This window comes from Balaenoptera borealis, assembly GCF_965194805.1.
Source record: "Balaenoptera borealis genome assembly, chromosome: 12".
Taxonomy (NCBI): domain Eukaryota; kingdom Metazoa; phylum Chordata; class Mammalia; order Artiodactyla; family Balaenopteridae; genus Balaenoptera; species Balaenoptera borealis.
The window spans coordinates 11,487,486-11,502,722 of NC_138869.1; the positions used below are offsets into that span (position 1 = coordinate 11,487,486).

At 45.7% G+C, this 15,237-nt stretch overlaps 2 protein-coding genes across 4 annotated transcripts in view; one reads left to right on the plus strand and one right to left on the minus strand.

Annotated features, from left to right (window-relative positions):
• Nucleotides 1-158: 158 nt before the first annotated feature.
• Nucleotides 159-15,237, plus strand: part of LHFPL4 (LHFPL tetraspan subfamily member 4) — a 31,517-nt gene continuing 16,438 nt past the window's right edge. For both annotated transcript variants that reach the window (XR_014232067.1, XM_082344440.1), the window contains exons 1-2: nucleotides 159-286; nucleotides 1,203-1,685. Coding sequence is in view for 1 of the 2 variants with exons in the window: in XM_082344440.1 (XP_082200566.1) it covers nucleotides 1,280-1,685 (406 nt within the window). In the remaining variant the exon portion in view is untranslated. The remainder of the gene's footprint in view (nucleotides 287-1,202; nucleotides 1,686-15,237) is intronic.
• SETD5 (SET domain containing 5) overlaps nucleotides 5,603-15,237 on the minus strand; it is a 117,681-nt gene continuing 108,046 nt past the window's right edge. For both annotated transcript variants that reach the window (XR_014232056.1, XM_082344312.1), the window contains one exon: nucleotides 5,603-6,431. The gene's annotated coding sequence lies outside the window, so the exon portion shown is untranslated. The remainder of the gene's footprint in view (nucleotides 6,432-15,237) is intronic.

Consider the following 15,237-nt stretch of genomic DNA (forward strand, 5'->3'; position numbering starts at 1 on the left):
GACCCCAGGGACCGTGCCGACCCCTCTCCGGGACTGGCAGACACCCGAGCTCCCTTTCCTGTTCCGCTCCGCCCCGCACGCCGGCGGCAAGAACGCGCCTCCGTCGGGCCGCGCCGGTGCCCGAGAGCTCGCGCCTCCGCGCGGGAGCGCGCCCCGGGGAGAGCCCGAGCAAGATGGAGGCCGCGCCGAGGCCGCCGCCTGGGCCCGGGAAGCCACCGCTCGGAGCGCCGAGCCGCGGCGCCTAGGCCGTGCCAGTCCCGGACCCACTGCTCCGGACCGGGCCCAGGTTGGTCTCCCCGCACCCCCTTCCCGCGGCCGCAGCCTCCGCGCGCGTCCGGCCTGGGCGCGCGGCAGCCGCCCCCCCCACCCCCCAACCCCTGGCCCTACCCGGGCCCGGCCGCTCCCCGCGCCCCGGGGACAGCCCCTGCCCACTGCCCGCCCCTCGCGGCTCGGGCTGCCTGCCGGCGCCTGTCCCTCATCCCCTTGGCCTGGAAAACCTCTCTCCCTGTAGCCCTGGCCCGCCAAACCTAGGCTCCCCCCAGCCCTGTCTTCGGAGGGACCCTCCCAACCCCCCCCGCCCCGTGTTCAGACCCTGCGGCCCCGGCCCCCGATGTCCCTCTAGCCTCATCCTGGTTCCTGCACTTCGCCCTCCCTGTCCCAGCCCCCATATCACCTTCCCAGTCCCCTGGCACTAGCCCCTTACATCCCCTTCTTACCCCCTCGTAGAAGCGCCCACCCCCCTCTCCACAGCCCCTTTCTAGACACCCAATACCAGACCTCCTTTTACCCCGAACACCAGCCCCCAGATTCCCTTCCGAGCTCCCTGTAAAACCCCGCTGCTAATTCTCCGCTGCCGGTCTCCAGCCTCCATTCCATCTCCCCACGGTCCCCTCTTACTTCGCCGGTACCAGCCCCCAAGCCCCCTCCCCAACGCCACCGTAACCACTTTCTAGCGCCCCGCCTCCAGCTCTCCTATGCTCCTTCCAGCTCCCTCATCCCAGCCCCCCAACTTTCACATGGCCTCTTCCTATGTCCCCGAATTGGAGATCTTTGCCAGTCTCCCCCTACCCTGACACCTTCCCAGTACTCTCATGACCCCCTCCTAGCTCCTCCATACCAGCCCCCGGGTCCCCTCAGCTCCGCCTCAGGCCCCGCCCTCGCGGGTTCCTTGGCTCAGGGTCGCTTCTCGCGTGCGTCCCCAGCTCCCGCCCGGCAGCCCGGCGGTCGGTCCCGGGCCGGCGGCCCCCGCAAGCCGCCGCCGGCCCCGCCCCCGGGCACCATGCTGCCCTCGCAGGAGGCCTCCAAGCTCTACCACGAGCACTACATGCGGAATTCGCGGGCCATCGGTGTGCTATGGGCCATCTTCACCATCTGCTTCGCCATCATCAACGTGGTGGTCTTCATCCAGCCCTACTGGGTGGGCGACAGCGTGAGCACCCCCAAGCCTGGCTACTTCGGCCTCTTCCACTACTGTGTGGGCAGCGGGCTGGCGGGCCGCGAGCTCACCTGCCGCGGCTCGTTCACCGACTTCAGCACTATCCCGTCCGGCGCCTTCAAGGCGGCCGCCTTCTTCGTGCTGCTCTCCATGGTGCTGATCCTCGGCTGCATCACCTGCTTTGCTCTTTTCTTCTTCTGCAACACGGCCACGGTCTACAAGATCTGCGCCTGGATGCAGCTCTTGGCAGGTAGGGGAGGGGCGGGGGTGGGACTCCTAGAACAGACGCTGAGGAAGGGGCTTCTTCCTTCCAGGACCCCTTCTTGGAGGAGTCAGAGACAGATTCTGCTCCTCTGTCTAAAGACACACCTCCTTCGCTGACTCTAAGCAGCCACTGGGGAGGGGATTCTATGAGAGAGACACCTTGGGGCAGAGGGCAGAGCCTTAAAACTGGGTCTATAGGTCTGTGTGCTTGGATGTGGGCAGATTGCGTTTATTGATGGGTGAGCATTATGTCTGAGTTTCTGAGGGTCTCTGAGAAAGAGACCCTTGGCTCTTAGGGGAAATAACTATCTGAATGAGGAGTTACTCTAGGTGTGAGCAATTTCTGTTGCATTGAAAAAAGCATGAGGGGCTTTCCTGGTGGTCCAGTGGTTAAGATTCTGCGCTCCCAATGCAGGGGGCACGGGTTTGATCCCTGGTAGGGGAACTAAGATCCCACATGCCACACGGCGCTGCCTAAAAAATTAAAAACAAACAAAAAAATGAGATGGGGAATCAAGAGATCTGACAGTGACCTTTAACTTGCTAACGTTATCAATTTGGATGTTTCACTTTACTTCTTTGAGGCTCAGTTTCCTCATCTGTAAAACAGTGGAGAAGAGTCCAAGAACTCATGAAAGAGTAATTTATAAACTATAAAGTTGGGAAAAGATGGAGGGTGGTGGTAAGAGAAGGCTGTCTGTAGTGTCTGTCCAATGTTTGAAGTGTAGGTGATTGACAACACCTGGCAACATGGGCCTCTGGAGAGCAGATCTCCAGCCTCCCACCCCCACCAAGGCAGGAAGGGTTCTGGTGCCATGCCTAGTGGGAATGAGTCTCTGGGACCCTCTGAAATGTTTGGCTAAGACAGACACCTTGCCCTAAAAACCAGAGAAGGGCCTTTTGGGAGTAAGAACTGCTGAGACAGTTTTCCAGGATCCATTAGAGTCCCCCATCACTGCCTACCTTTCAATCGAAGACAGATTTTGAAGATTCAGCAACTTGGGCATTTGCCTAATTGCAGGCAGGGAAGAAAGTTGGGCTGAGGACAGTTGGGCCAGGGGATGGCAGGGATGGAGGAGGAGGGCCGATGAAGACTGGTGAAGGAAAAAGTTTAGAGCCTTCCAGGGTTGAGAAAGAGAAGGGAAAATGTGATGATCATGCAGCAGAGATGGTTTTTAAAAATAAGCACCTCAGGATATTCAACAAGTGTCAGCCCCTTCAAAAGAGACCTCCTGAAGAAGCTGTTCTGTCACTTGCTGATGGTTCCACACCTCAGAACATTGTAGGAAACTGTCTTTTGGATTGTGGGGTGTATACTCTTGAACATCATCCTTGAGGGGAAACCTCTATTTTTTTTAAAAAAATTAAATTATTTATTTTTGGCTTCATTGGGTCTTCGTTGCTGCGCGCGGGCTTTCTCTAGTTGCGGTGAGCGGGGGCTACTCTTCTTTGCGGTGCACGGGCTTCTCATTGCGGTGGCTTCTCACGTTGTGGAGCATGGGCTCTAGGTGCGTGGGCTTCAGTAGTTGTGGCACGTGGGCTCAGTAGTTGTGGCTGGAGGGCTCTAGAGTGCTGGGTCAGTAGTTGTGGCGCACAGGCTTAGTTGCTCCGCGGCATGTGGGATCTTCCTGGACCAGGGATTGAACCTGTGTCCCCCTCATTGGCAGGTGGATTCTTAACCACTGTGCCACCAGGGAAGTCCCAAACCTCCATTTTTAAATTTTTTAATATTTTTTTATTTTTTTAAATAAATTTATTTATTTATTTTAGCTGTGTTGGGTCTTCATTTCTGTGCGAGGGCTTTCTCTAGTTGCGGCAAGCGGGGGTCACTCTTCATCGCGGTGTGCGGGCCTCTCTTGTTGCGGAGCACAGGCTCCAGACGCACAGGCTCAGTAGTTGTGGCTCACGGGCCCAGTTGCTCCCCGGTATGTGGGATCTTCCCAGACCAGGGCTCGAACCCGTGTCCCCTGCATTGGCAGGCAGATTCTCAACCACTGTGCCACCAGGGAAGCCCCCAAACCTCCATTTTTTAAAGGAGGACTATGATTTTTGGAAATGGCCAAGTGTAGAAAACAATGGATGGGAGTTCCCTGGTGGTACAGTGATTAAGACTCCACGCTCCTGATGCAAGGGACCCGGGTTCAATCCCTGGTCAGGGAACTAGATCCCACATGCGTGCCGCAACTAAGAGGTCGCATGCTACAACTAAGCAGCGCACCAGCCGCAACTAAGGAGCCCGCCTGCTGCAACTAAGACCCAGCACAACCAAATAAATAAATTAATTTAAAAAATTAAAAAAAAAAGAAAACACAATGGGTGATCAAATTGAGAATTGTCACTTGAGATGAAAGCCAAGGTGTGAAGGCAAAATCATGAGGCTGGTTTGCTTCCCCAAGAGGACTGTTACAAATGCTGGGAGGAATTTCTGGCCCGTTGGAAGAATTGTTCAAACTCCCAAAAGGAATACCTTGCAGAAGGCAGCATTTATTCAGTGTGGACATTCTAGTGGGCTTGCTCCAACTGACTTAGATGGAGGTCTTTTAAGATTTTGGAGAAAGTGAGAAAGGAGAATTGTAGGATGTGGGACGTATCTCCATATTTGTCAGTACCCAGAAGGTGATTTCCATTCTACTCTTAAAAGGCGAGCTGGAAAGAATATATGCTCAGCTGGAACTCCCATTTCCTGAACCTTAATTTGTAGTCTGCAGATGGATTGCTGACCTCTTGGCCTTCCAATTCTCTGTAATCCATCCAATTCTCTGTAATCCATGTGGGTTTAATCTTGGGGATTTGATGAACTATCCAACAACCCCCATGTAAATATAGAATTTCAGGGATCTTAGAAATCAGCTCCTTCAAACCCTGCCTTCCTCCATCCCCATTATAGAGAGAGGAAACTAAGCCTAGAGACGTGAAGGTCTTACCCAAAGTCACACAGCCAGTAATAGAGTGAACTAGTCATGACTCCTCGTCCAGCGCTCTTTCCCTTGTGTTTCGCCCCACCTCTGAGGGCAATTATCAGAGTTGAGCAGTTCATTGTATTTTACTTAGAGATTTCTGAGCTCTGGGTAAGTGACTGACTTGCTTTGCTTAATAAAGGGCAGAGGTCAGGGGCTTCCCTGGTGGTGCAGTGGTTAAGAATCCGCCTGCCAATGCAGGGGACACGGGTTCGAGCCCTGGTCCGGGAAGATCCCACATGCCACGGAGCAACTAAACCCGTGCACCACAACTACTGAGCCCACGTGCTACAACTACTGAAGCCTGCGCGCCTGGAGCCCATGCTTCGCAACAAGAGAAGCCACTTCAATAAGAAGCCTGCGCACCGCAATGAAGAGTAGCCCCTGCTCACCGCAACTAGAGAAAGCCCAAGCGCAGCAACAGAGACCCAATGCACCCAAAAATAAATAAATAAAAATAAATAAATTTGTTAAAAAAAAAAAGGGGCAGAGGCCAGAGCACTAGACTACAAGTCGTGGGATTGCGCTGGTGGGGAGGGTTGTCTTAGTTAATTCTGCCTGTGACTCACCATGTAGTGTTAAACAACCACTTTTTAGCTTAAATCTCAGTTTTCTCATCTGTACAGTGGGGGACTAATCAGTCAGATTAGTAGATTTAAAGTATCTCTTTCAGACCTGTGGGGTTCCTAGAATAACTCTTTCACCAAGATCATTCCACTCAGAAAGTGAGAAATCAGTCATCCTCAGAGAAACTGCAGAGAAGCAGAGGGCCTTGTTTGTATCAGATAAGAATTAGAGGGACTTCCCTGGCGGTCCAGTGGTTGAGACTCTGCGCTTGCACTGCAGGGGGCACAGGTTTGATCCCTGGTTGGGGAACTCAGATCCTGCATGCCGTGCAGTGCAGACAGAAAAAAAAAAAAAAAAAAAGAGAATGCCTGTTGTATGGTTCTTGTTCAAGTGAACATTTACTCACGCTGTTTTTTTGGCCATGCCATGCAGCATGTGGGCAATCCCTGCTCTCAGGAAGCTTACCACCTAGCTGAATCGCTATATTGGTCAGCAATCTTGCAGTGAAAAATGACAGAAACCCAACTCAAGCTGACTTAAGTAAATTAAAATAAGGTAAAGAGGGTAGTGTTTTTGGCTCACATACATTAAAAGTCAGGAGTAGTGGCTTCAGGCACGGATGGATCCAGATGCTCAAATAACATCATTAAAAATCAGTCTCTCAGTAGCATGGACATATATACACTACCAAATGTAAAATAGATAGCTAGTGGGAAGCAGCTGCATCGCACAGGGAGGTCAGCTCGGTGCTGTGTGACCACCTAGAGGGGTGGGATAGGGAGGGTGGGAGGGAGATGCAAGAGGGAGGGGATATGGGGATATATGTATACATATAGCTGATTCACTTTGTTATACAGCAGAAACTAACACAACATTGTAAAGCAATTATACTCCAAAAAAAAGTCAATCTCTTGGGACTTCCCTGGTGGTCCAGTGGCTAAGACTCCGCACACCCTATGCAGGGGGCCTGGGTTTGATCCCTGGTCAGGAACTAGATCCCACATGGTGCAACTAAGAGTTTGCATGCAGCAACGAATACCCCGAGTGCCAGTGCAGCCAAATAAATAAATAAATATTAAAAAAAAATCAGTCAATCTCCATTTCCTGGTTCCTCTGTGTTGGCTCACTTTTAAGTTCACTTCTCTCTTGAAGGTGATAAGTAAGGCTACCAGCAGCTCTGAATTTACATTCCTTCAGCTTAGCAATGCCTGTGGAAAAAACAAACAGCTTTTATTCAATGGTTCCAGCAAAAGTTCCAGGGCTGATTCTGATTGTCTAGCTTTGGTCAAGTGTCTACCTCTTAATTAATCAGTGTGACTTTGTCTAAGGTCTCGGCCACATACCCATTCCTGGGACACATGAACTGATAGGGGAGAAAGATAAATTCCCACAAAGGGAAATCAGGTGTGACCACTGGAAGAGGGCTACTGTGGGTTAGACAAGTGCAGACAGAGGCCTCATCCTGGACAGTCTGAGCACTGATACGTGCTCAGCTTTAGGTGCTGTGCAAGCCCAGGGCAATTGAGGAGGATACCGCCTTAGCTGGGGGGTGAAGCTTGAGTGGGGCTGGGTGTGGACAGGTGTGAGTTGTGAGAGAGCATTCTGAATGGAGAGGAAGACCATGGAGGGAGAGACACAGAGGGGAGAAAGCCACATCTGGCTTGAGCGTGGCATCCATGTAGGGGAGCGGCAGCGAAAGAGGCCAGGAAGGAATGACGGGGCTACAGTGTGCAAGGCTCTGAGTACTGGGTCAAAAAATTTGGATTTAATCAGCAGGCAGTTCGAAGCTACTACCACTGTTAATAATCAGGAAAAAATAGTTAACATTTTCTGAGCCTTTACTATATGCTTGACCACATGCATACTGTCATTGAATCCTCACAACAATCCTATGGGGTAGGTACCACTATGAATATTTCATAGATGAGAACACTGAGCCTCTGAAAGGAAAGAGTCATTTGTCCAAGGTCATACAGGGGGTAAGTGGTGGAGCCAGAATTGTAACTCAGTCTGTCTAACTAGAAAGCCCAAGGATTTATGAAGGATTTATAAAGGAACATTCAGGATGGGAATAGAGACAGGATGAATTTGCCTGAAGAGTCGAACGCTAAGTAGAGAGGCTGGGAGACTCAGGTGGCTCTTTGTGGAGTTAGGGGTCAGCTTTTCTTTTCTAAAAGAATTAATTAATTTATTTTTGGCTGTGTTTGGTCTTTGTTGCTGTGTGTGGGCTTCCGCTAGTTGTGGCGAGCAGGGGCTACTCTTCGTTGCGGTGCGCGGGCTTCTCATTGCGGTGGCTTCTCTTGTTGCGGAGCACGGGCTCTAGGCGCACGGGCTTCAGTAGTTGTGGCATGCGGGCTCAGTAGTTGTGGCGCACGGGCTTAGTTGCTCCGCGGCATGTGGGATCTTCCCGGACCAGGGCTCGAACCCGTGTCCTCTGCATTAGCAGGCGGATTCTTAACCACTGCGCCACCAGGGAAGTCCCAGGGGTCAGTTTTTCAAGGCTTCTCAGCATATCTCTGCTACTCTTTACCTGGTCTTTCCCATCTTTGGGGTGCTAGACACTTTCACATTTGTTATGTCATTTACTGTTCTTCTGTTAAAATGACTTGCCCTAAGGTCACACATCTAGTGAAAGGAGGAGCTGAAACTTCACATGAGTCTAAATGGATCCAGAACCTGTTTTTACCCCTGAATTGGAGCACAGGACGTGAATACACAGATTACAAGTTACAACTGTCAGGTGTATGTACTCATTGTTTACCTGTGGGCTGAGTGAGGTTAGCCAAAGGGGGGTTGCTGGCTGGAGTAGAGACTCAGACTGGAAGCCTGGTCGAGGGTCCGAGGGGGCAGTGTGGGGAAGTGGTGGAGGACTGAGAATTCCCACTTTGCCACTTCCCAGCTGTGTCCCTTGGATAAGTGGGTTTCCTCTCTGAGCCTCAGTTCCTGTATCTGTAAAATGGAGGTGATTATTGTACCTACTTCAGAGGTCATGGAAAGAAAGAAATGAAACCATGCGGCTGAAATGCTGAGTGTGGTTCCTGGTATATAGTGAACAATCAGTAAATGGTCACTGTTATTCTTGTGACATAGTCTGAGTGAAGAGCAGCTTGTGAGGGGTCCTTGCTATTCAGGTGAAAGACTTTGGACTTGCTGAGATGATCAAAGGCCTTAAGAAGTCATAGACTGTCAGCTGGGAAGGGTCTTACCAATCAGCTGGCTCAACTCCCTCGTTGTACAGATGAAAAAACTGAGTCCCAGAGAAGAGACAAGTCCATGCTCACAAAGTGAGACTCCTCTACCCACGGAAGGGAGGTGATTCTGACCACATTTATTCAGTGTCGAGAGCCTACTATGTGTCAGGCGCTGCCCAGGGCTAGAATCACTGTGGCAAACAGCACGTGTGGGATGGAGTGGGAGCTGGGGAGACTGATGGTGGAGGTGGCAGCAGGGGCTGGTTGGTGAGCCAGAGATGAGCATCTTCCTGCCTTCCAGGTGTGTGTCCTAAATCATCAGGGGTCTCTGAGGTAGGAGCAACAGTGTCACGACAGCTTAGAATATGCATCCACATCCCTCCCCACTTCCTTGGGTTATGTCTCAGACTTGGTTTGGGATTTTATTCATCCAGTGAGTCTTTGTTGTATGTGGTGATACTGCTGAGCACACTGGGGGAATTTCTTTCCTCCCACTCTTGTTCCCTCCCTCATTTTCTTGCTCCCCCAATTCTCCCTTCCTTCCTTCCCTCCCTCCCTTCTTTCATTTTTTGCTTTGCTCCTTCTCCCCCTATTCCCTTCCTTTCTTTCTCACGTCAGTCCTTTACTGACAGCCTCCTCTGTGTGTCAGGCTATGCTAGGCTCAGGGAATCCTGAGTAAGAGTCCTCGCTCCCAGGAAGCTCATAGCCTAATGGGAGAGGCAGCAAAGAAATTGGATCGTCACACTATGGGATGACACATGAAATGATTGAATCATGCAAGGGTATCTTGGGGGCACACGCTTCTGACACATTAAGGACAGCCAGAGAAGTCTTCCAAAAAAGTAACAGCATTTGAGCTGAGTCTTAAAGGATGAGAAGGCGAACCAGGCAGAAGAGGCAGTATGATTGAAGGTGTGGAGGAGGGAAATAGCCTGGTGTGTTTTGGGCACCACAAACAGTTAGCACAAGGGGAGGTGAGAGCTGAGACTGGGAAGGTGGACGGTGGCTGGATTGCGGATGCCTTCTAAGCCATGGTCAGGAGTTTAGACTTTATCTATAAGCAGCAGATGGTTGTTGACTTTTTTTTTTTTAATCTTTAAAAATTTTTCCAGACTTTCATTTACTTTTCGGAAAAGTTAATACATGCACATGAAACAAAATTCAAAAGCTAAAATGGTGTTTAATCAGATGTAAGTCTCCTCCCTGCTCTCATTTCTCAGTGATCGTCCCAGAAGTCTCCTCCCAGGGGCAACCACTTTTACCATTTCTTGAGTATCCTTTCCAAGAAATCCCATAAATATACAAGCAAATGCAAACTATATTTAAAAAAAATAAATGGTATATTAGTTATCTATTGCTGCATAGCAAATTACCCCAAAACTTAGTGGCTGAAAGCAACAAGCATTTATTATCTCTGTTTCTGTGAGTCACAGGAATTTGGGAGTGCTTAGATGGGTAGTTCTGGCTTGAGGTGTCTCATGAAGTTGCACCCAAGACCTTAGCTGGGGTCGGCTGGAGGAGACCTCAGAATGAGTGCTCTGAGAGAGAGAAATAAAAAGGTATGATGCCCACCCCCCCTTCTTTGGTAGTAGCTTTATTGGATTTAAATCATATGCCACACAATTCACACATATAAAGTGTACAAATTAGTGGTTTTTAGTATATTTACAGAGTTGTGTAACCATTACCACAATCAATTTTAAGATATTCACATAACCTCAAGACGCCTTATATCTATCCTTTAGCTATCTCCCCTTAAGCCTACCATGCCCATCTTCTCCGTCCTCTAAGCAGCCATTAATCTACTTTCTGTCTATTAAGCCTGTTCTGGACATTTTGTATAAATGGAATCATATAATATGTGGTCTTTGTGATTGACATCTTTCACTTAGCATTATGTTTTCAAGGTTCATTCATGTTGCAGCATGGGTCAATGCTTCATTCCTTTTTACAGCTGAATAATATTCCATTGTACAGATATACCACGTTTTGTTTATCCAGTCATTAGCAGATGGACATTTGGATTGTCTCCACCTTTTGGCTGTTATGAATAATGTTGCTTGAACACTTGTGTACAAGTTTTTGTGTGGACACATGTTTTCATTTCCCTTGGATATATTCCTGAGAGTCTAGTTGCTGGCTCAGGTGGCAACTCTAACGTTTTGAAGAACTGCCAGATTGTATTCCAAAGTGGCAGTACCATTTTACTTTCCCACCAGCAGTGTGTGAAGGTGCTTAGTCATATCCTCATCAACACTTACAGCCATCCTACTGGATGTGAACTGGTAACTTGTGGTTTTGATTTCCATTTCCCTAATGATTAGTGGTGTTAAGCATCTTTTCATGTGCTTGTTGGCCATTTATATACCTTCTTTAGAGAAACACCTATTCAGATCCTTTGCCCATTTTTTTCCTTCCAGTTTTATTGAGATACAGTTGACATAAAGCACTGTATAAATTTCAGGTGTACAGCATAATTTGGCTTAGTGAACATCCATCATCTTACATAGATACAAAATTTAAAAAATAGAAAATTTTTGTGTGTGATGAGAACTCTCAGGATTTACTCTCTTAACAGCTTTCATATATAACGTACAGTGGTGGTAATTATATTTTTCATGCTGTACGTGACATCCCTAGTACTTATTTACCTTATAACTGGAAGTTTGTACCTTTTGACCACCTTCATCCAGTTGCCTCTCCTCCTACCCCCACCTCTGGTAACCACAAGTCTGTTCTCTTTTTCTGTGTTTTTTTTTTTTTTTGAAGTATAATTGACCTACAACACTATGTTAGTTCCTATCATACAACATAGTGATTTGATATTTCTGTGTATTTCAAAATGATCACCAGGATGAGTCTAGTTACTGTATGTTACCATATAAACATAATATATATTTACTGACTGTACTCCCTACACTGTACATTTCATAACCATGACTCATTTATTTTGCAACTGGAAGTTTGTACCTTTTAATCTCTCTCACCTATTTCTTTCCTCCCCTCATTCTCTTCCCCTTTGCCCATTTAAAAATTGGGTTATTTTTCTTTTTACTATTGAGTTGTAAGAGTTCTTTATACTCTTGTTTTAAGTCCCTCATCAGATATATGATTTGCAAATATTTTCTTCCATTCTATGGCTGTCTTTTCACTTTCTTGATGGTGTTCTTTGAAGCACAAAAGTTTTAAATTTATACAAAGTCCAGTTTATCTTTTTGTTGTTGTTGTTGTTGCTTGTGCTTTTGATGTCATTTCTAAGAATCCATTGCCAAACCCAAGGTTACAAAAATTTACCTCTGTTTTCTTCTAAGGGCTTTATAGTTTTAGTTTTTACACTTAGGGCTCTCATCCATTTGAGTTAATTTTTGTATATGGTGTAAAGTAAGGGTTCAACTTCATTCTTTTGAATGTGGCTCTCCAGTTGTCCCCGCACCGTTTATTGAAAACAGTGTTCTTTCTCAACTGAATGGTCTTGGCACCCTTGCCAAAAATCAATTGACCATGGGTTAATTTCTGGACTCTCACTTCTGTTCCATTGATCTGTATGTCTATCCTTATGCCAGTAACAGTCTGTCTTGATTACTGTTGCTTTGTAGTGAGTTTTCAAATCAGGAAGTGTGAGTCCTCCAATTTTGTTCTTTTTCACGATTGTTTTGGTCATCCCACTGACTTTTTTTTTTTTAATTGAAGTATAGTTGATTTACAATATTGTGTTAGTTTCACATGTACAACAAAATGAGTTACATACATATATTTCTCAGATTATTTTCCATTATAGGTTATTACAAGATATTGAATATAGTTTCCTGTGTTATACAGTAAATCCTTGTTGCTTATCTATTTTATGTATTGTAGTAGTTTGTATCTGTTAATCCCATACTCCTAATTTATCCCTCTCCCCCCCTCCCTTTCCCCTTTGGTAACCATAAATTGGTTTTCTGGTTGTGAGTCTGTTTCTGTTTTGTATATAGATTCATTTGTATTATTTTTAGATTCCACATGTAAGTGATATCATATAATATTTGTCTTTCTCTGTCTGACTTCCTTCACTTTGTATGATATTCTCTAGGTCCATCCATGTTGCTGCAAATGGCAATATTTCATTCTTTTTTATGGCTAAGTAATATTCCATTGTGTATATATACCACATCTTTTTCATCTTTTCTGGATATATGCCCAGGAGTGGAATTGCTGGATCATATGGTGGCTCTATTTTTTCTCTTTTAAGGAACCTCTGTACTGTTCTCCATAGTGGCTGCAACAATTTACATTCCCACCAACAGTGTAGGAGGGTTCCCTTTTCTCCACACCCTCTCCAGCATTCGTTATTTGTGGACTTTTTAATGATGGCCGTTCTGTGAGTGTGAGGTGGTACCTCATTGTAGTTTTGATTTGCGTTTCTCTAATAATTAGTGATGTTGAGCATCTTTTCATGTGCCTATTGGCCATCTGTATGTCTTTTTTCAGAGAAATGTCTATTTAGATATTCCGCCCATTTTAAAATTGGATTATTTGGTTCCTTTGCTATTGCGTTGTATGAGCTGTTTACATATTATGGATATTAACCCCTCATCAGTTACATGGTTTGCAAATATTTTCTCCCATTCTGTAGGTTGTCTTTACATTCTGTTGATGGTTTCTTTTGCCTTGGGAGACTGATCTAAGAAAATATTGCTATGATTTATGTCAGAGAACCTTTTGCCTATGTTCTCTTCTCAGAGTTTTATGGTGTCGTGTCTTATATATAGGTCTTTAAGCCATTTTGAGTTTATTTTTATGTATGCTGTGAGGGAGTGTTCTAATGTCATTAACTTACATGCAGTGGTCCAGCTTTCCCAGCACCCCTTGCTGAAGAGACTGTCTTTTCTCCATTGTACATTCTTGCCTCCTTTGTCGTAGCAAATGCCTTTTATGTTCTAATCTCAGATATCACAGACCACTTCTGCCACACTCTATTGTTAGAAGTGAGTTACTAAATCCAGCCCACATTCAAGGGGAGGAGAATTCAGCTCCTCCTCTCAAAAGGAAGTATATTTAAAAAGTTGTGGACATATTTATAAACCACCACAAATGGTAGCATACTAAACACTTGGTTTGTCTTGCTTTTTAAATTCAACAACACATCTTGGAGATTGTTCCAGATCAGTGTACAGAGAGCTGCTTTTTTCTTAAGAGCTGCATAATATACTTTTGTGTGGATGTGTCATCTTTTACGTAATCAATATTTAAGTTATTTACAATATCTTGCTATCACAGTATTTCAGTGGATAACGTTGTCTATAAATAATTTGATACATATGTAAGTATAAGGATAAAATAAAGACCTAGAGTGGAATTGCTGGATTAAATGGTCTTTACGTTTACAGCTTTGACAGATCCAGTCATAGTCTCCTCCATGCAAGTTACACAAAGTTACACTTCCAGCAACAATGTATGAGGGTACCTGTTTCCCCGCATTCTTGCCAACTGTGTTATCAAATATTTTATTTTTGCCAAACTGATGGGCAAAAAGTACTCTCTTATGGTAGTAATTTGTCTTTCTTTTATGAATGAGGTCGAGCATCTTTTATATATACAGGCCGACCTCATTTTATTGCAGTTTACTTTAGTACACCTCACAGATATTGCCTTTTTTTTTTTTTTTTTAAACAAATTGAAGGTTTGTGGCAACCCTGTGTTGAGCAAGTCTATCGGTGCCATTTTTCCAAATAGCATTTGCTACCCTTTGTGTCTGTGTGTCACCTTTTGGTAATTCTCACAATATTTCATACTTTTTCATTGTTATATTTGTTATGGGTGATCTGTGATCAGTGATTTTTGTAATTGTTTTGGCATTGTTTTAGCTATAAAGTATTTTAAAATTAAGTTTGTACATTTTTTTAGACATAATGCTATTGCACACTTAATAGACTACAGTATAGTGTAAACATAACTTTTATATGCACTGGGAAACCAAAAAAAAATTTGTGTGACTCGCTTTATTGTGATATTTGCTTTATTGTGGAGGTCTGGAACTGCACCCGCAATATCTCCAAGGTGTACCTGTATGTTTTCTGTAAACTGTCAGTTCAGAAATATTTTTCTACCAAGCTAATGGTATTTTTCCTCTTTGATTTGTAAGAACTCTTTATAAATTAAAAAAGTTAGCTCTTTGTGATATGTTACAAATATTGTCTCCCAGCTTATCTTTTGACTTTGTCTATGGATGTTTTCCCCATGGTGAAATTTGTTTTTTCTCAACACAAGCAAATCATCAGTTCCCTCCTATATGGCTCCTGAGTGTAGTATAATACCTAGAATGGCCTTGGAGTGTTTTGAGCAGGGGGGGAATCATAGATCTGGTTGTTGGTAGAGAGGATGGGCTGGAGGTGTCAAAAGGATGAGGGCTGAACTATTCTTATTCTGACAGCCTCTTATTTTTGTCTTACTCTTTTCATTCCATTTCATGTTATTCATCATTATCAACCTTTTATCCCAGAGCCGTTTAATGGCATAAGGAGAGCCCTGGATCAGGAGTCTGGGCTGGCACATAGTAGGTTCTTAATAAGTGTCTACTGAATGAATGAATGATGAGCTCTTTTTTTTTTTTTTTTTTGGCCGTGCAGTGCAGCATATGGGATCTTAGTTCCCTGACTAGGGATCGAACCTGTGCTCCCTGCATTGGGAGCGTGGAGTCTTAACCACTGGACCGCCAGGGAAGTCCCTGAATGATAATCTCTGATTTAAGTCCTAGCTCCACCACCCGCTCCTTTGGAGGCAGCATATTCATCAGTCAGCCAACCTAAATTTGAATCCTGAGTGTGGCATTACCAACTAAGTGTCC